The sequence below is a fragment of the Thalassophryne amazonica genome, chromosome 14 (genome assembly GCF_902500255.1).
Source record: "Thalassophryne amazonica chromosome 14, fThaAma1.1, whole genome shotgun sequence".
In the NCBI taxonomy this organism is placed as follows: domain Eukaryota; kingdom Metazoa; phylum Chordata; class Actinopteri; order Batrachoidiformes; family Batrachoididae; genus Thalassophryne; species Thalassophryne amazonica.
The window spans coordinates 72,606,200-72,626,253 of NC_047116.1; the positions used below are offsets into that span (position 1 = coordinate 72,606,200).

The 20,054-nt window shown below is 44.0% G+C and overlaps 1 protein-coding gene across 1 annotated transcript in view; it reads right to left on the reverse strand.

The window, feature by feature from the left end:
• The window catches only part of sec22a (SEC22 homolog A, vesicle trafficking protein), a 71,518-nt gene that overhangs the window by 13,562 nt on the left and 37,902 nt on the right, over positions 1-20,054 (reverse strand). The window contains exons 3-4 of the mRNA XM_034185847.1: positions 11,875-12,038; positions 6,990-7,169 (exon numbers count right to left, since the gene is read on the reverse strand). Coding sequence (XP_034041738.1) covers positions 6,990-7,169; positions 11,875-12,038 — 344 coding nt within the window. The remainder of the gene's footprint in view (positions 1-6,989; positions 7,170-11,874; positions 12,039-20,054) is intronic.

A 20,054-nucleotide genomic window follows, 5' to 3' on the forward strand; every position in this document is an offset into this window, starting at 1 on the left:
ATCGTTCTCTTTGACTGCTTTCAGTGATGCCGGTATTTGGTTAGACTCTTTCTCTCCGATTGTTCTGTCTGAGTTATTTTCATTAGTTACTTCCTCCAAACCATCAACATGTCTATTAGACCCCATTCCTACCAGGCTGCTCAAGGAAGCCCTACCATTAATTAATGCTTCGATCTTAAATATGATCAATCTATCTTTATTAGTTGGCTATGTACCACAGGCTTTTAAGGTGGCAGTAATTAAACCATTACTTAAAAAGCCATCACTTGACCCAGCTATCTTAGCTAATTATAGGCCAATCTCCAACCTTCCTTTTCTCTCAAAAATTCTTGAAAGGGTAGTTGTAAAACAGCTAACTGATCATCTGCAGATGAATGGTCTATTTGAAGAGTTTCAGTCAGGGTTTAGAATTCATCATAGTACAGAAACAGCATTAGTGAAGGTTACAAATGATCTTCTTATGGCCTCAGACAGTGGACTCATCTCTGTGCTTGTTCTGTTAGACCTCAGTGCTGCTTTTGATACTGTTGACCATAAAATTTTATTACAGAGATTAGAGCATGCCATAGGTATTAAAGGCACTGTGCTGCGGTGGTTTGAATCATATTTATCTAACAGATTACAATTTGTTCATGTAAATGGGGAATCTTCTTCACAGACTAAGGTTAATTATGGAGTTCCACAAGGTTCTATGCTAGGACCAATTTTATTCACTTTATACATGCTTCCCTTAGGCAGTATTATTAGACAGCATTGCTTAAATTTTCATTGTTACGCAGATGATACTCAGCTTTATCTATCCATGAAGCCAGAGGACACACACCAATTAGCTAAACTGCAGGATTGTCTTACAGACATAAAAACATGGATGACCTCTAATTTCCTGCTTTTAAATTCAGATAAAACTGAAGTTATTGTACTTGGCCCCACAAATCTTAGAAACATGGTGTCTAACCAGATCCTTACTCTGGATGGCATTACCCTGACCTCTAGTAATACTGTGAGAACTCTTGGAGTCATTTTTGATCAGGATATGTCATTCAATGTGCATATTAAACAAATATGTAGGACTGCTTTTTTGCATTTGCGCAATATCTCTAAAATTAGAAAGGTCTTGTCTCAGAGTGATGCTGAAAAACTAATTCATGCATTTATTTCCTCTAGGCTGGACTATTGTAATTCATTATTATCAGGTTGTCCTAAAAGTTCCCTGAAAAGCCTTCAGTTAATTCAAAATGCTGCAGCTAGAGTACTGACAGGGACTAGAAGGAGAGAGCATATCTCACCCATATTGGCCTCTCTTCATTGGCTTCCTGTTAATTCTAGAATAGAATTTAAAATTCTTCTTCTTACTTATAAGGTTTTGAATAATCAGGTCCCATCTTATCTTAGGGACCTCATAGTACCATATCACCCCAATAGAGCGCTTCGCTCTCAGACTGCAGGCTTACTTGTAGTTCCTAGGGTTTTTAAGAGTAGAATGGGAGGCAGAGCCTTCAGCTTTCAGGCTCCTCTCCTCTGGAACCAGCTCCCAATTCAGATCAGGGAGACAGACACCCTCTCTACTTTTAAGATTAGGCTTAAAACTTTCCTTTTTGCTAAATCTTATAGTTAGGGCTGGATCAGGTGACCCTGAACCATCCCTTAGTTATGCTGCTATAGACTTAGACTGCTGGGGGGTTCCCATGATGCACTGAGTTTTCTCTTTTTGCTCTGTATGCACCACTCTGCATTTAATCATTAGTGACTGATCTCTGCTCCCCTCCACAGCATGTCTTTTTCCTGGCTCTCTCCCTCAGCCCCAACCAGTCCCAGCAGAAGACTGCCCCTCCCTGAGCCTGGTTCTGCTGGAGGTTTCTTCCTGTTAAAAGGGAGTTTTTCCTTCCCACTGTCGCCAAGTGCTTGCTCACAGGGGGTCGTTTTGACAGTTGGGGTTTTTCTGTAATTATTGTATGGCTTTGCCTTACAATATGAAGCGCCTTGGGGCAACTGTTTGTTGTGATTTGGCGCTATATAAATGAAATTGATTTGATTTGATTTCTCTACCATAAGCCATCTCCAAAGGCATTTCAGAGAATTTGGCAGTACATCCAACCAGCCTCACAACCGCAGACCACGTGTAACCACACCAGCCCAGGACCCCCCACATCTAGCATGTTCACCTCCAAGATCGTCTGAGACCAGCCACTCGGACAGCTGCTGAAACAATCGGTTTGCATAACCAAAGAATTTCTGCACAAACTGTCAGAAACCGTCTCAGGGAAGCTCATCTGCATGCTCGTCGTCCTCATCGGTGTCTCGACCTGACTCCAGTTCATCGTCGTAACCGACTTGAGTGGGCAAATGCTCACATTCGCTGGCGTTTGGTACGTTGGAGAGGTGTTCTCTTCACGGATGAATCCCGGTTCACACTGTCCAGGGCAGATGGCAGACAGAGTGTGTGGCGTCGTGTGGGTGAGCAGTTTTCTGATGTCAATGTTGTGGATCGAGTGGCCCATGGTGGCGGTGGGGTTATGGTATGGGCAGGCGTCTGTTATGGACGAAGAACACTGGTGCATTTTATTGATGGCATTTTGAATGCACAGATATACCGTGACGAGATCCTGAGGCCCATTGTTGTGCCATACATCCAAGAACATCACCTCATGTTGCAGCAGGATAATGCACGGCCCCATGTTGCAAGGATCTGTACACAATTCTTGGAAGCTGAAAATGTCCCAGTTCTTGCATGGCCGGCATACTCACCGGACATGTCACCCATTGAGCATGTTTGGGATGCTCTGGACCGGTGTATACGACAGCGTGTACCAGTTCCTGCCAATATCCAGCAACTTCGCACAGCTATTGAAGAGGAGTGGACCAACATTCCACAGGCCACAACTGACAACCTGATTAACTCTATGCGAAGGAGATGTGTTGCACTGCATGAGGCAAATGGTGGTCACACCAGATACTGACCGGTATCCCCCCCCCAATAAAACAAAACTGCACCTTTCAGAGTGGCCTTTTATTGTGGGCAGTCTAAGGCACACCTGTGCACTAATCATGGTGTCTAAAGAGCATCTTGGTATGGCACACCTGTGAGGTGGGACGGATTATCTCAGCAAAGGAGAAGCGCTCACTATCACAGATTTAGACTGGTCTGTGAACAATATTTGAGGGAAATGATGATATTGTGTATGTAGAAAACGTTTTAGATCTTTGAGTTCATCTCATACAAAATGGGAGCAAAACCAAAAGTGTTGCCTTTATATTTTTGTTGAGTGTATATATATATATATATATATATATATATATATATATATATATATATATATATATATATATATATACACACACACGAGGTCTATTAGAAAAGTATCCGAACTTATTATTTTTTTTCAAAAACTATATGGATTTGAACCACATGTGATTGCGTCAAACAAGCTTGAACCCTCGTGCGCATGCGTGAGTTTTTTCATGCCTGTCGGTTGCGTCATTCGCCTGTGGGCAGGCTTTGAGTGAGCACTGGTCCACCCCTCCCGTCGGAATTCCTTTGTCTGAGAACTTCCTGAGAGTGGCGCTTTGCTTAATCAAAATTTTTTCAGAAACTGTAAGGCACATCCAAGTGGACACCATTCGAGAAATTCAGACGGTTTTCGGTGAAAATTTTAACGGCTGATGAGAGATTAAGGAGTGTTACTATCGCTTTAAGGACAGCCCACTGCGCCGGACGGCGCGCCGCGCCCCGAGCCGCCGTCATCAAGGAATCAAGAAAATTTTATTGTCATATGCACAGAACAGAAGAACTTTCCTGCACAATGAAATGTGGCTACTGCATTTAACCCATCCTATTTGCCAGTAGGAGCAGAGGTCGCCATTAGGTGCCCGGGGACCAGCTCCAGATGTACATCCCTGCCTTGGTCAACAGCAGGGCTGAGCAAACCAACACCGACCCATAACAAACAACACACATAACACACAACACATAGGCCGGCCCGGTACATAAAACATATATATGAAAGCAAAACACGAGGGAAAAGGAGAAGAAAAAAAAAACCCTCATAGCCGCTGCATTACATAGCGGCAATGAGGAAAAAAAAAAAAATCCCATCAGCACAAAAAACAATAATCACAGAGACAAAACAAGGACACAGGACGACAACCGAGATTTGAAAGGACCAGTTTATCAGAACACTCCGGAAGGCAGCCAGTTTCGGCGCCGTCGACGGCCTTGTCTGACAGTCTGGGGGGGGAAGGGAACAGCCCTGCGCAGGCTGAGAAAGTCCTGGACAGTCCACAGTTCACGTCAGAGCTGGAGAAGCTGAGGGGAGGGGGGAAGACCAGGGAGCAAGGCTTAAGTGTTGTTCTTCTGAGGAGGTTTTTATCACAGCGACCTTGAAGTGCAGCTGTATTTGGGGAAGCCAAATGAATAGCCAGATTAACAGACGCCTGAAAGATTCCACAGTTCTGAGAACAGAGTGGCTCTCAATGCATCTGAAATGTAGAATGTGGTCTTCACAGACGGTCATAACGGGTTTCCAGGGCTGCAATCTTCCTAGAGATGTCATCCAACGCGCGGTTAACCCCCGCCGACTGCGCAGCCACTGCCTTCCCAATCGAATCAATCATATAGGGCAGCTTGGAACGACCAATCAAAGCTGCTTCCACTTTCTTGATTTTCCGGTAAACCAGCAAAGTGCCCCGCTCCACACATCAGAAAGCCGGTCACCACCAAGCCGAATATGTACACATCTTCAACGTCCTCCACAGAAAGCATGTAAAGGCACATGACCACTTTAACAGATCCATTTTTGTCGTTTTCAGAAGAGCAAAGCTGCAGCCTCACAGACAACACGCCACAAAAGCAGGAAAGATAAGGAGAGAGGGAGAAGAGAAAAGTGCGTCCGTCTCGGTCGAGTGCAAGCTGGCAAAAAGCCTGTTTCGAGCTGAAAACTTCCAAATTTAAGCTTCTGTTGACCCATGACATCGTGAGAGAGCAGGGAAGTTTCAGAAGAGGTCAGGATCAGCAGTTTATCTGGACATTCCACTGTTAAAGGAGATTTTGTAATGAAAGACGTGCGGACGGATTTGCGCGTCGGCACCCAGCCGCTCATGGCGCGGCGCCACAGCAAAACACCTCCGTGTTGATAACCATTCGTAAGATTCAGGCGGTTTTCGATAGCTTTCAGTCAAGTGAGTATCCGAGAAATTGTTTAACAGCTGGGCATGTTCAAACTTGTCCCGTAATGCTTCCAACGGAGGTGGAAGCCACGCTGTTGTAACACGTGCAGAATGTGGCTTGGCAATGTCTTACTGAAATAAGCAGGGACATCCCCAAAAAAGACGGTGCTTGGATGGCAGCATGTGTTGTGCCAAAATCTGGATGGACCTTTCAGCATTGATGGTGCCATCACAGATGTGTAAGTTGCTCATTTCATGGGCACTAACACACCCCCATACCATCACAGATGCTGTTTTTTGAACTTTGCTCTGGTAACAATCTGGATGGTCTCTTTCCTCTTTTGTCCGGAGGACAAGACATCCATGATTTCCAAAAACAATTTGAAATGTAGACTCATCAGACCACAGCACATTTTTCCACTTTGCATCTTATTTCAAATGAGCTCGGGCCCAAAGAAGGCAGTGGCATTTTGGATGTTGTTGATTTTTGGCTTTCACTTTGCATGATAGAGTTTTAACTTGCACTTGTACATGTAGCAACAAACTGTGTTAACTGACAATGATTTTCTGAAGTGTTCCTGAGCCCACGCGGTAAGATCCTTTACACAATGATGTTGATTTTTAATGCAGTGCCGCCTCAGGGAACAAAGGTCACGGGCATTCAATGTTGGTTTTCGGCCTTGCCGCTTACGTGTAGAAAGTTCTCCAGATTCTTTGAATCTTCTGATTATGTTATGGACTGTAGATGATGGAATCCCTAAATTCCTTGCAATTGAACATTGAGAAACATTGTTCTTAAACTGTTGGACTATTTTTTCAAGGAGTTGTTCACAAAGTGGTGATCCTCACCCCATCTTTGCTTGTGAACGGCTGAGCCTTTTGGGGATGCTCCTTTTATACCTATTCATGACACTCACAATTAGTGTCCTCAGTTCCCAAATGCTTATTGAGTGCTGTTAGAGGGAAAGGTGGTAAAAGGTGGTTTGAAATGTGTTGCAGGCATCCATTTCAAAATGAGCAAATATTTGCACAAAAACAATTAAGTTTATCAGTTTGAACATAAAATATCTCGTCTTTGTGGTGTATTCAATTGAATATAGGTTGAAGAGGATTTGCAAATCGTATTCTGTTTTTATTCACATTTCACACAATGTCCCAAGTTCATTGGAATTGGGGTTGTAATAATAATAATAAAATACAACTGACTGCATCCTGGGGGCCTGTTTGATTTGTGCAAAAACTACAAAAATATTAATTTCAGAGTTTCTACTAAAAATGATTTTAAAATTTAATTTCTTCCCAGATGCTTCCACAGCCGTTTGTTCAGATGTGTAAAACACACCTTGCACTGAAGAATGAGTACATTCATCACTCATCTTCAACTGCTTACTAATTAAGGGTCATAGGGGGCTGAAGCCTATCCCAGCAGTCATAGGGTGCAAGGTGGGGTACCCCCTGGACAGGACACCAGTCTGTCGCAAGGCCACATACAGACAAACAAACACAGTCACACTCACACACACACCTACAGGAATTTAAAGTTTCCAATTCACTTAACCTGCGTGTCTTTGGATGTGGGAGGAAGCCGGAGCACCCGGAAGGAACCCACATAAACACAAGGAGAACATGCAAACTCCACACAGAAAGGACAGGTGGGAATTTAACACTTAACCACTGTGATGCCCAGAATGAGCACATACAATGAGAATTACCAGTAGCTTTTTTGTGTTCCCTGGTGCTTTAAAGAGATTGTTGCATGACAAGTCTTTTTGTGCAGCACTCACTCCTGCTGTGCATGGACCGTGTGGCAGCATCTGCTGACCTACCTATGCCCTTGTACTTAGAGGATGAGTGCAGCGAGAAGCCATTGATGGCTCGCAGGTCGTCAGAGGAGAGCTGGTAGGGTGGCCGCAGCTTAATTTCAGTCTGCATATCAGACAGGTTGATCCTGGTGGTCAGAGAGCGTGGGCTGTTGTAGCGCTGCTTTGTCTTCTGGATGAAGATGTCTAATGTTTTGACAACAATGTGGTCAGTAATGCAGAGGCAAACAAAGGAATGAACACATCTGTGTGCTTTTTACACATAACAGTACCAAACTTCTCCTGATAAAACAATCAATCAAACAAGACAAAATGAAGCAACGCTGGTGCAAAACTTTATCAGACAAGCAGCATCTTGTAATTATGGATCATTTCAGATGTACATTCAGAAATTAGTGGCCTAGTTCAGTCGTTTTCAAACTGAGGCGTGCCCCCCCAAGAGTTTTTCGGGGGGGGGCGGGGGTTTGTGTGCCGCTATGAACCTGAGAGCTGTGTTGTCTGGAGCCTTTGTGTTCCTGGTAGGGTCTCCCATAGCATATTGGTCTCAGGCGAGGGACCAGACGAAGAATAGTTCACAATGACACCATGACAAGATGAGGCAGAGGAAACGTGACCTGGCCCGTAGGAAACCTGGGGCCCCTGTCTGGAGCCAGGCCTGGATAGTAGCTGGGCTTGCCAGGAAGCCCTCTCGGGCACACCGCGAAAAAGGTGACGTGGACCTTCCATCTCCACACTGTGGGCTCACCATCCGCAAAGGGGAACCGCTGGTGTCAGGTCGGGCCTTGGTGGGCCAGACCCTGGCAGGAGGGGCTAGCTCTGGGGGTGTGGAACATCACCTCACTGTGAGAGAAGGAGCTGGAGCTTGTGTGGAAGGTGGAGCGTTACCACCTCCATGGTGAGCCTCGTCTCCATGCACAGCCTTGACTCCAGAAACATTCTCCTTGACAGTGGTTGGACCTTATTCTTCTCTGGAATTGACCAAGGTGTGAGGCTCCAGGCGGGGGTGGGGATATTCACGAGTCCTTAGCTGAGTGCCGCTACGTGGAGTTTACTCCAGTAAATGACAGGGTCACCTCCCGCGCATGCCGGGGTGGGGGGGATTCTGAGTATTGTTTGTGCGTATTCACCAAACAGCAGTTTGGAGTATTCGGCTTTCTTGGAGTCCCTGAATGGAGTTCTGTAAGTGGCCCCGGTGGAAGACTCAATTGTTCTGCTGCAGTACTTCAACGCGCACGTGAGCAATGACAGAGATAACTGGAGAGGTGTGACAGGGAGGAACAGCCTCCCCGAACTAAACTTGAGTGGGCATTTGTTGTTGGACTTCTGTGCTAGTCATGGACTGTCCATAATGAACACCATGTTCCAATGGCCCAGTCACATGGCACACAACAATTGCTGAACGAAGGTAAAAAAGTAAAAAAGTCACAATTCGCTGAGAAAAGGTGCAAAGCAAGAGCGCAAAAGGGATGAAAGATGAACTAAACAAAACCGAAGCCAATGTTGATCTAGACGCTTTAAACGACATGCGCCTGGAGCCACAGGTGGAACAGTGTGTGTCTGCACTCTGAGTTCCAGGACTCGGCACTGGGACGGAGCTCATAGCACATGAGCCCTGGAGAAACTGCAAACAGAAGCTGTGGACATCTGTGCGCACGTTGGTGGACCCACCTGCTCTGGTTCCTCGTCCAGATCATCTCCCCATTATCAGAATCCTCACTGTCTGACGACACGCTGCGCGCTCTGTCTTGCTCCAATTAAAAAAAAAAAAAAAACTCTGGTGTGCCGTGGTGCTGATCTATCACTGTATTACGTTACTAAGCCATATATATAGATTTATAACAAAAAACTGTCAAAAGGGGGAAAAATATAAGTGTAAAGATGATTGAATATATCAGAGCAGTGAACTGATCAGTCCGTGTGAAGGCGCATTGACTCCCCATGTGCGGTTATTTCCACCAGCTGCAGCTGATCCACAACGTGAATTCTGTCTTCCAGAACAGCTCTTTATATAATCATTTGAATTATCTACCTGTTGCCACATGTACATAAGCGCTGGATTGACATTCCTTTACTCATATTGTAATATTTAATAAAAAATAATAAGCGCACACAGGAGCTGCTGCTGTCGCTGCATTCAAATACCATCGGCAATTACACAAGTTTTTTTGTTGTTTCAAATTCAGCAGTTGCTTGTGGCAAAATAATTAATTGTATCCACAAAAAGATTACTTCTGGCCTATATAAGGTGCCTGAGCCCAGAGAAGCTGACCCCCACCCAGATTAAAAAAAAATCCAAGCAAACAGGCTGAGTTCGCTCTGTAATGTCTGACAGCACATGAACGCAGTGGTAGCAGCAGCACTCACAAACTGGCTTCTGCACTGTGTGAAAACATTCAGCTGGTCGAACGAAGTCAAACTAAACACTCGCGTTACAAAACTAAGCAAACAATAAAAAACATCAAGAATGACAGCAAAAGGAAATACTGACGAATTGAGGTTTTTGTTGCCTTTCATTCAAATTTTTCAACAGCTTAAAAATCCTGACGAAGCGCCAGCTGCAGGAACGAAGATGAGCAAAGGTTAAACGATGCCAACGAAAGTCCAGATTTCTTGTTTCGTTTGGGCTTCGTTGCCCTTTGTTAAGTCCCGTGTGACTGGGCCATAAGGATGCTCATTAAGTGTATGTGGTACCAGAGCACCTTAGGCCAAAGGTCGATGATAGATTTTGTGATCGTATCATCTGATCTGAAGAAGCATGTTGTGGACACTCGGGTGAAGAGAGGGGCAGAACTGTCAACTGATCACCATCTGGTGGTGAGATGGATTAGAGGGAGAGGAAGGACTTTGGACAGACCTGGTAAGCCCAAACGGATAGTGCAGGTGAAATGAGAATGTCTTGAGGAGCACACTGTCTGACAGGTCTTCAACTCACACCTCCAGCAGAGCTTTTCTAGCATCCCTGTGGAGGTTGGGGGTATTGAATCAGAATAGGCAATGTTCAAATCTTACACTGCTGAAGCTGCAACTGGGAGCTGTGGCCTGAAGGTCTTAGATGCCTCAAGTGGCGGCAAACCTCGAACACCGTGGTGGACACCAGTGGTAAGGGAAGCCGTCTGAGTGAAAAAGGAGCCATTCCAGGCTATGTTATCTCAGAGGACTCCAAAGGGCGGCAGCCTCTGTTGTGGGGGAGCGGGTGTGGGAAGAGTTCAGAGTAACCATGGAGAAGGACTTTTGGTCAGCAGCAAGGTGCTTCTGGCGGACCGTGAGGCACCTCAGGAGGGGAAAACAGGGAACCATCCAAACTGTCTACAGTAAGAATGTTGACCTCAACTGAGGATGTAATCCAGCACTGGAAGGAACACTTTGAGCATCAGATCAGAGTGCCCTCTATAATAGGGGCAGAGCTGGAAGTTGATGGGAGATTATCATTAATTTTCCTTGTGGAAATGACTGAGGTAGTCAAACTCTGCAGAGCAAAGCCCTGGAGGTCGAGGAGATTCGCAGATGATGTGGTCCTGCTGCCTTCATTGACCTGTGACTTCCAACACTCACTGGATCAGTTCATAACCGAGTGTGAAGTAGCTGGGATGAGGATCAGCACCTCTAAATCTGAGGACATGGTTCTCAGCAGGAAACTGATGGATTGCCTACTCTGTGTAAGGAATGCGGTCTTGCCCCAAGTGAAGGAGTATAAGTACCTCAGGGTCTTGTTTACGAGTGAGAGGACAATGGAGCGTGAGATTGCCTGGAGAATTGGCGCAGCAGGGGCGGCGTTGCATTCGCTCTACCATACTGTTGTATGATCTACTGGCTAATTTTCATTCCTACTCTTACCTATGGTCATGAGGGTTGGGTCAAGACCAAAAGAACTAGATCGCGGGTACAAGTCACCGAAATGGGCTTCCTTAGGAGGATGGCTGGTGTCTCCCTTAGAAATAAGATGAGAAGCTCGGTCATCCATGGGGAGCTCGGAGTAAAGCTGCCGCTCCTTCGTACTGAGAAGAGCCAGCTGAGGTGGTTCGGGTATCTGGTAAGGATGCCCCCAGGGCACCTCCTTAGGGATGTGTTCCAGGCACGTCCATCTCGGAGGAGACCCCAGGGAAGACCCAGGGCTAGGTGGAGAGATTATATCTCCACACTGGCCTGGGAATGCCTCGGAATCCCGCCAGTCAGAGGTGGTCAATCTGGCCCAAGAAAAGGAAGGCTGGGGTCCCCTGCTGGACCTGTTGCCCCGTGACACGATTCCAGATACACGGTTGAAGATGACTGGTGAGTGACTCTCACAAAGTATGGAAAATTTTGGGTCCAACAGCAAATACGCCATCATTATTTTAGTGCAGATCAAGAAAAAGGTACCTTTTTATTGCAACATAAAATATTTTGTTTTTTGGTAAAGGCAAAGGCATGCACTCCAATGAGTCTAATTATACATTTACTCCTGTTATATTTCCCACATTTGCAGTTGCTTCAGGAAAGGCATGGGGTAAAATTGGTGCCAAATCAACATGCAGATCCTCCTCACATCTGCTGTGGTGAACCAGAGTTAAAAAAAGGGAAAAGCTGAAGGAACTTAATTTCTTTTAACATCCCCTTTCAATGTTTCTACATGCAAAGGAGAATATATTGTACAAATCGGAAGAACAAACCGAAAACAAAGAAGGCTTTCCAGAATTAGAAAGTGAAGAATTTATGAAGCCACATCTAGCAAAGAATTTGTCAGTCAATTTATTTATTTATACAGCACCAAATCACTACATAAGTGCCCCCAAGGCTGTTCACAAGTCATCTTCTTAATTACAGATGCTCCTCTGTATGAGTGACACATTTGCTCAGAGCAATTTCTGTGTTAAAATTTACCATGTGAAAATTTGCTCAAAGAGTTGGAGCTCACCAAATTCAATGAAAGAGTACGGCCGCACAGCGCTGCTGATCCTCTTGGTGTCGTAAGTGACAATGAATTCCTTCTGCAGCTCGTCCAGGAAGCAGAACGCCAGCACGCTGGGGTAATTTGCAGTGCACACCATCAAATATCCTACACCCAGTGAGCTTGTAAAACTGACAGACAGACAATTACATCTGATGTGTAGTACTCTTTTTTTTTTTTTTATCTAAATTTACATACTGCATAAACAGTAACAATCAGCCCAGAGTGCAGTGATGATATAGTAAGGTGAGCGATGTATGCACCTACAGACCTTGAGCCGACTGCAGCCTTTAAATAGAAATTCAAAAACACTACAGTACTACTTCATTCACAAAATAACAAACATTTTGAAACAGATCTCAAACAGTTGGTGAAGTGCTGAGGTCATATTTACTCAAATGTCATCCTGTGAGCCACAATCAGCACAATCATTGAAACACTGAGCTCTCTACTGCACAAAATTAACTAAATATGTAACATATTTAGAGTACCATATATTTTCAAATAAAACTGAAAATCCTCCAGTACTTGAACAGGATTATACGAGGGCTGTCAATAAAGTTACGGTCCTTTTTATTTTTTTCAAAAACTATATGGATTTCATTCATATGTTTTTATGTCAGACATGCTTGAACCCTCGTGCGCATGCGTGAGTTTTTCCACGCCTGTCGGTGACGTCATTCGCCTGTGAGCACTCCTTGTGGGAGGAGTCGTCCAGCCCCTCGTCGGAATTCCTTTGTCTGAGAAGTTGCTGAGAGACTGGCGCGTTGTTTGATCAAAATTTTTTCTAAACCTGTGAGACACATCGAAGTGGACACGGTTCGAAAAATTAAGCTGGTTTTTAGTGAAAATTTTAACGGCTGATGAGAGATTTTGAGGTGATTCTGTCGCTTTAAGGACTTTTCACGGTGCGAGACGTCGCTCAGCGCTCTCAGGCGGCGTCATCAGCCTGTTCAAGCTGAAAACCTCCACATTTCAGGCTCTATTGATCCAGGACGTCGTGAGAGAACAGAGAAGTTTCAGAAGAAGTCGGTTTCAGCATTTTATCTGGATATTCTACTGTTAAAGGAGATTTTTTTAATGAAAGACATGCGGACGGGTCCGCACGTCGGGACGCAGCCGCCGCGACGCTCCGCCACAGGAAAAACACCTCTGTTGGAAGCCTTAAGGACAAGTTGGAACATGTCCAGCTGTTAAACAATTTCTCATATACTCACTCCACTGAAAGCCATCAAAAGCCGCCTGGATTTTGCAAATGTTTATCAACACGGAGGTGTTTTTCCTGTGCCGCCGCACCGCGTCGGCTGCGTCCCGACGCGCGGACCCGTCCGCATGTCTTTCATTAAAAAAAATCTCCTTTAACAGTGGAACATCCGGATAAAATGCTGAAACCGACTTCTTCTGAAACTTCTCTGTTCTCTCACGACGTCCTGGATCAATAGAGCCTGAAATGTGGAGGTTTTCAGCTTGAACAGGCTGATGACGGCGGCTGAGAGCGCTGAGCGACGTCTCGCACCGTGAAAAGTCCTTAAAGCGACAGAATCACCTCAAAATCTCTCATCAGCCGTTAAAATTTTCACTGAAAACCAGCTTAATTTTTCGAACCATGTCCACTTCGATGTGTCTCACAGGTTTAGAAAACATTTTGATCAAACAAAGCGCCAGTCTCTCAGCAACTTCTCAGACAAAGGAATTCCGACGAGGGGCTGGACGACTCCTCCCACAAGGAGTGCTCACAGGCGAATGACGTCACCGACAGGCGTGGAAAAACTCACGCATTCGCACGAGGGTTCAAGCATGTCTGACGTAAAAACATATGAATGAAATCCATATAGTTTTTGAAAAAAATAAAAAGGACCGTTGCTTTATTGACAGACCTCGTATGATGCTTGATAAATCTGACAAAATAGTCGAGACAAATCCTCATTATTCTCATCAAATCTAGGGGAATGCATTGGTGCCACGTCACCATGCGCACCATGGAACTGCGTTTGGTTTGGATGCCAACAGTCCAGCAGACAAACAGTCATCTCCAAGTCTCAAAAGTAGCTGCTATCTGCTACAGCCAGGTGAAATGTGGGTGTGTCTTTGGCCTTCTACAGCCACTGGGTTCCTAAACACTGAAGCACCATATGCTGGATCATCCCCAGAAAAAACACACCATGATAACAGCCAGCATCAGTTATCAATTAATGTCAGTCAGTGCTGTAGCGAAGCAAGTTATAAAAACATATTTTGCTCTTCATTGCTTCAAACATGCACAAAATCAAATGCATAGTGTATGTCACATACCTTTCCTACTGACCAATCAGGCAGCGATTTCCACATTAAATCAAATCAAAATCAAATCAAATCAATTTTATTTATATAGCGCCAAATCACAACAAACAGTTGCCCCAAGGCGCTCTATATTGCAAGGCAAGGCCATACAATAATTACAGAAAAACCCCAACAGTCAAAACGACCCCCTGTGAGCAAGCACTTGGCGACAGTGGGAAGGAAAAACTCCCTTTTAACAGGAAGAAACCTCAAGCAGAACCAGGCTCAGTGAGGGGCAGTCTTCTGCTGGGACTGGTTGGGGCTGAGGGAGAGAACCAGGAAAAAGACATGATGTGGAGGGGGGTAAGAGATCAATCACTAATGATTAAAAGCAGAGTGGTGCATACAGAGCAAAAAGAGAAAGAAACACTCAGTGCATCATGGGAACCCCCCAGCAGTCTAAGTCTATAGCAGCATAACTAAGGGATCGTTCAGGGTCACCTGATCCAGCCCTAACTATAAGCTTTAGCAAAAAGGAAAGTTTTAAGCCTAATCTTAAAAGTAGAGAGGGTGTCTGTCTCCCTGATCTGAATTGGGAGCTGGTTCCACAGGAGAGGAGCCTGAAAGCTGAAGGCTCTGACTCCCAGTCTACTCTTACAAACCCTAGGAACTACAAGTAAGCCTGCAGTCTGAGAGTGAAGCGCTCTATTGGGGTGATATGGTACTATGAGGTCCCTAAGATAAGATGGGACCTGATTATTCAAAACCTTAGAAGTAAGAAGAAGAATTTTAAATTCTATTCTAGAATTAACAGGAAGCCAATGAAGAGAGGCCAATATGGGTGAGATATGCTCTCTCCTTCTAGTCCCCGTCAGTACTCTAGCCGCAGCATTTTGAATTAACTGAAGGCTTTTCAGGGAACTTTTAGGACAACCTGATAATAATGAATTACAATAGTCCAGCCTAGAGGAAATAAATGCATGAATTAGTTTTTCAGCATCACTCTGAGACAAGACCTTTCTAATTTTAGCGATATTGCGCAAATGCAAAAAAGCAGTCCTTCATATTTGCTTAATATGCACATTGAAGAACATATCCTGATCAAAAATGACTCCAAGATTTCTCACAGTATTACTAGAGGTCAGGGTAATGCCATCCAGAGTAAGGATCTGGTTAGACACCATGTTTCTAAGATTTGTGGGGCCAAGTACAATAACTTCAGTTTTATCTGAGTTTAAAAGCAGGAAATTAGAGGTCATCCATGTCTTTATGTCTGTAAGACAATCCTGCAGTTTAGCTAATTGGTGTGTGTCCTCTGGCTTCATGGATAGATAAAGCTGGGTATCATCTGCGTAACAATGAAAATTTAAGCAATGCTGTCTAATAATACTGCCTAAGGGAAACATGTATAAAGTGAATAAAATTGGTCCTAGCACAGAACCTTGTGGAACTCCATAATTAACCTTAGTCTGTGAAGAAGATTCCCCATTTACATGAACAAATTGTAATCTATTAGATAAATATGATTCAAACCACCGCAGCGCAGTGCCTTTAATACCTATGGCATGCTCTAATCTCTGTAATAAAATTTTATGGTCAACAGTATCAAAAGCAGCACTGAGGTCTAACAGAACAAGCACAGAGATGAGTCCACTGTCTGAGGCCATAAGAAGATCATTTGTAACCTTCACTAATGCTGTTTCTGTACTATGATGAATTCTAAAACCTGACTGAAACTCTTCAAATCGACCATTCCTCTGCAGATGATCAGTTAGCTGTTTTACAACTACCCTTTCAAGAATTTTTGAGAGAAAAGGAAGGTTGGAGATTGGCCTACAATTAGCTAAGATAGCTGGGTTTAATTAATGCCACCTTAAAAGCCTGTGGTACATAGCCAACTAATAAAGATAGATTGATCATATTTAAGATCGAAGCATTAATTAATGGTAGGGCTTCCTTGAGCAGCCTGGTAGGAATGGGGTCTAATAGAGGACGTAACTAATGAAAATAACTCAGACAGAACAATCGGAGAGAAAGAGTCTAACCAAATACCGGCATCACTGAAAGCAGCCAAAGATAACGATATGTCTTTGGGATGGTTATGAGTAATTTTTTCTCTAATAGTTAAAATTTTGTTAGCAAAGAAGGTCATGAAGTCATTACTAGTTAAAGTTAAAGGAATACTCAGCTCAATAGAGCTCTGACTCTTTGTCAGCCTGGCTACAGTGCTGAAAAGAAACCTGGGGTTGTTCTTATTTTCTTCAATTAGTGATGAGTAGTAAGATGTCCTAGCTTTACGGAGGGCTTTTTTATAGAGCAACAGACTCTTTTTCCAGGCTAAGTGAAGATCTTCTAAATTAGTGAGACGCCATTTCCTCTCCAACTTACGGGTAATCTGCTTTAAGCTACGAGTTTGTGAGTTATACTACGGAGTCAGGCACTTCTGATTTAAGGCTCTCTTTTTCAGAGGAGCTACAGCATCCAAAGTTGTCTTCAATGAGGATATAAAACTATTGACGAGATACTCTATCTCACTCACAGAGTTTAGGTAGCTACTCTGCACTGTGTTGGTATATGGCATTAGAGAACATAAAGAAGGAATCATATCCTTAAACCTAGTTACTGAAAGACTTCTAGTGTAATGAAACTTATTCCCCACTGCTGGGTAGTCCATCAGAGTAAATGTAAATGTTATTAAGAAATGATCAGACAGAAGGGAGTTTTCAGGGAATACTGTTAAGTCTTCAATTTCCATACCATAAGTCAGAACAAGATCTAAGATATGATTAAAGTGGTGGGTGGACTCATTTACATTTTGAGCAAAGCCAATTGAGTCTAATAATAGATTAAATGCAGTGTTGAGGCTGTCATTCTCAGCATCTGTGTGGATGTTAAAATCGCCCACTATAATTATCTTATCTGAGCTAAGCACTAAGTCAGACAAAAGGTCTGAAAATTCACAGAGAAACTCACAGTAACGACCAGGTGGACGATAGATAATAACAAATAAAACTGGCTTTTGGGACTACCAATTTGGATGGACAAGACTAAGAGTCAAGCTTTCAAATGAATTAAAGCTCTGTCTGGGTTTTGGATTAATTAATAAACTGGAATGGCAGATTGCTGCTAATCCTCCGCCTCGGCCCGTGCTACGAGTGTTCTGGCAGTTAGTGTGACTCAGGGGTGTTGACTCATTTAAACTAACATATTCATCCTGCTGTAACCAGGTTTCTGTAAGGCAGAATAAATCAATATGTTGATCAATTATTATATCATTTACTAACAGGGACTTAGAAGAGAGAGACATAATGTTTAATAGACCACATTTAACTGTTTTAGTCTGTGGTGCAGTTGAAGGTGCTATATTATTTTTTCTTTTTGAATTTTTATGCTTAAATAGATTTTTACTGGTTGTTGGTGGTCTGGGAGCAGGCACCGTCTCTACGGGGATGGGGTAATGAGGGGATGGCAGGGGGAGAGAAGCTGCAGAGAGGTGTGTAAGACTACAACTCTGCTTCCTGGTCCCAACCGTGGATAGTCACGGTTTGGAGGATTTAAGAAAATTGGCCAGATTTCTAGAAATGAGAGCTGCTCCATCCAAAGTGGGATGGATGCCGTCTCTCCTAACAAGACCAGGTTTTCCCCAGAAGCTTTGCCAATTATCTATGAAGCCCACCTCATTTTTTGGACACCACTCAGACAACCAGCAATTCAAGGAGAACATGCGGCTAAACATGTCACTCCCGGTCCGATTTGGGAGGGGCCCAGAGAAAACTACAGAGTCCGACATTGTTTTTGCAAAGTTACACAACGATTCAATGTTAATTTTAGTGACCTCCGATTGGCGTAACCGGGTGTCATTACTGCCGACGTGAATTACAATCTTACCAAATTTACGCTTAGCCTTAGTCAGCAGTTTCAAATTTCCTTCAATGTCGCCTGCTCTGGCCCCCGGAAGACAACTGACTATGGTTGCTGGTGTCGCTAACTTCACATTTCTCAAAACAGAGTCGCCAATAACCAGAGTTTGTTCCTCGGTGGGTGTGTCGCCGAGTGGGGAAAAACGGTTAGAAATGTGAACGGGTTGGCGGTGTACAGGGGCTTCTGCTTAGGGCTACGCTTCCTCCTCACAGTCACCCAGTCGGCCTGCTTTCCCGGCTGCTCGGGATCTGCTGGAGGGGAACTAACGGCGGCTAAGCTACCTTGGTCCGCACCAACTACAGGGGCCTGGCTAGCTGTAGAATTTTCCACGGTGCGGAGCCGAGTCTCCAATTCGCCCAGCCTGGCCTCCAAAGCTACGAATAAGCTACACTTAATACAAGTATCATTACTGCTAAAGGAGGCCAAAGAATAACTAAACATTTCACACCCAGAGCAGAAAAGTGCATGAGAGACAGGAGAAGCCGCCATGCTAAACCGGCTAAGAGCTAGTAGCTGCGCTAAGCTAGCGGATTCCTAAAAACACACAAAGTGAATAATGTGTAAATAATTTAGAGGTGATTCAGCAGAGGGAGTGCTTTAGTTAAGGCACGTGAAGATTACACTGTGAAACAAATCGTTATCTAGTTATCTAGATCAATCTAACTGCGCAGATTAAACAGCTAAGAGATACAGCAAAACACCGCTGTGCTCCGGAACAGGAAGTGATACAATACCGCAGTGAGAGCCAACCACCAGTAGATTACATTAATGAACAAGATTTTCACCTCGTTGTGTCTGTCTTCCTCCTGGTAACACTTACTTACATTTTAAGGGCATTATAGGCTACTGGGCTTTTGACAGTCGCAGAGACCACATAGGTGCATACGCAGAGGGGTGAAAAGGGACAAAACACCACCCATACCCACCTTAGAGTAAAGGACTACTTTAGAAGACATTTTAAAAGACATTTTTTTCATGTAATAACAATAATAATAATAACTAAAACTAAGGTTGCGACAGAACCGATCTGGTATTGGCTTCAGATACCGAAGTAATTCAAGTATCAGAAAATACCAATCCAACCCACAACATTTTCCGATATGTGAGGAGCCACTGTGAATCCTGTCAACTGCTGTCGTTTCCTCTCTGCTTTGTTTGCTGCTGAGCGTGAGGAGGGGAGGTTTCTGAAGCCGAGCTGTTTGAGAGAACTCTCTTCTGCAGTGTTCTAGCCGTGGGTAGTGTCAAATTTCCACCCCGCTCTCCGGTTCAAATTGTCTGTTCATCGAGCACAGATTTTCCAAAATATTAACTGAATTGTTGTTGAAAATGTGTACTGTGAAATGCCAGCTCAGCGTGCAGCTGAGAACAGCCAAACAGAGATTGTGTCCCCTGAAAGGGAAAAAAATCTTCATTAAAATCCTGTGCGTGAGCATCGCTGATGATATATTTAGAAATTTACTGTTTATTTTACAGTTGAAAGGCTTTGTGTTTCCAAAACGTTTGAAGTTTGCACAGCACGAAAACAGCGAGAAAGAAAGAGACAGAGGGAGAGAGAAAGCAAGCAAGAGACAGAAAGAGAGAGAGAAAGAGAGGAGAGAGGGAGACATATAGAGAGAGGACTTAATTTTTACTCTTAACACTTGCTTTGACAATGTAAACATATATGTATTCCATATCAATAAAGCTCCATTGAAATAATAGAAGGGTTTTGTTAAGGCAGTTCAAATCAGATTTACTGCTAATCTGATTTTACTGAATGACTGTCCACATTATATACAGCAGGTGATGAGATTGGATTTGTGTTTCCCTGAAGCAATCATTATGAGCTCTGTTCCACATCAGGTGATACAGTAATGCACAGCAGAGCATGTGGGCGGTGTGTGGTGTGTCATATTTGGAGGGAGCCCCTTCAGTTGTGACCTTAATCTCTCACTCCACGTGATTTACAGATTAGTATGGGCTTTTGT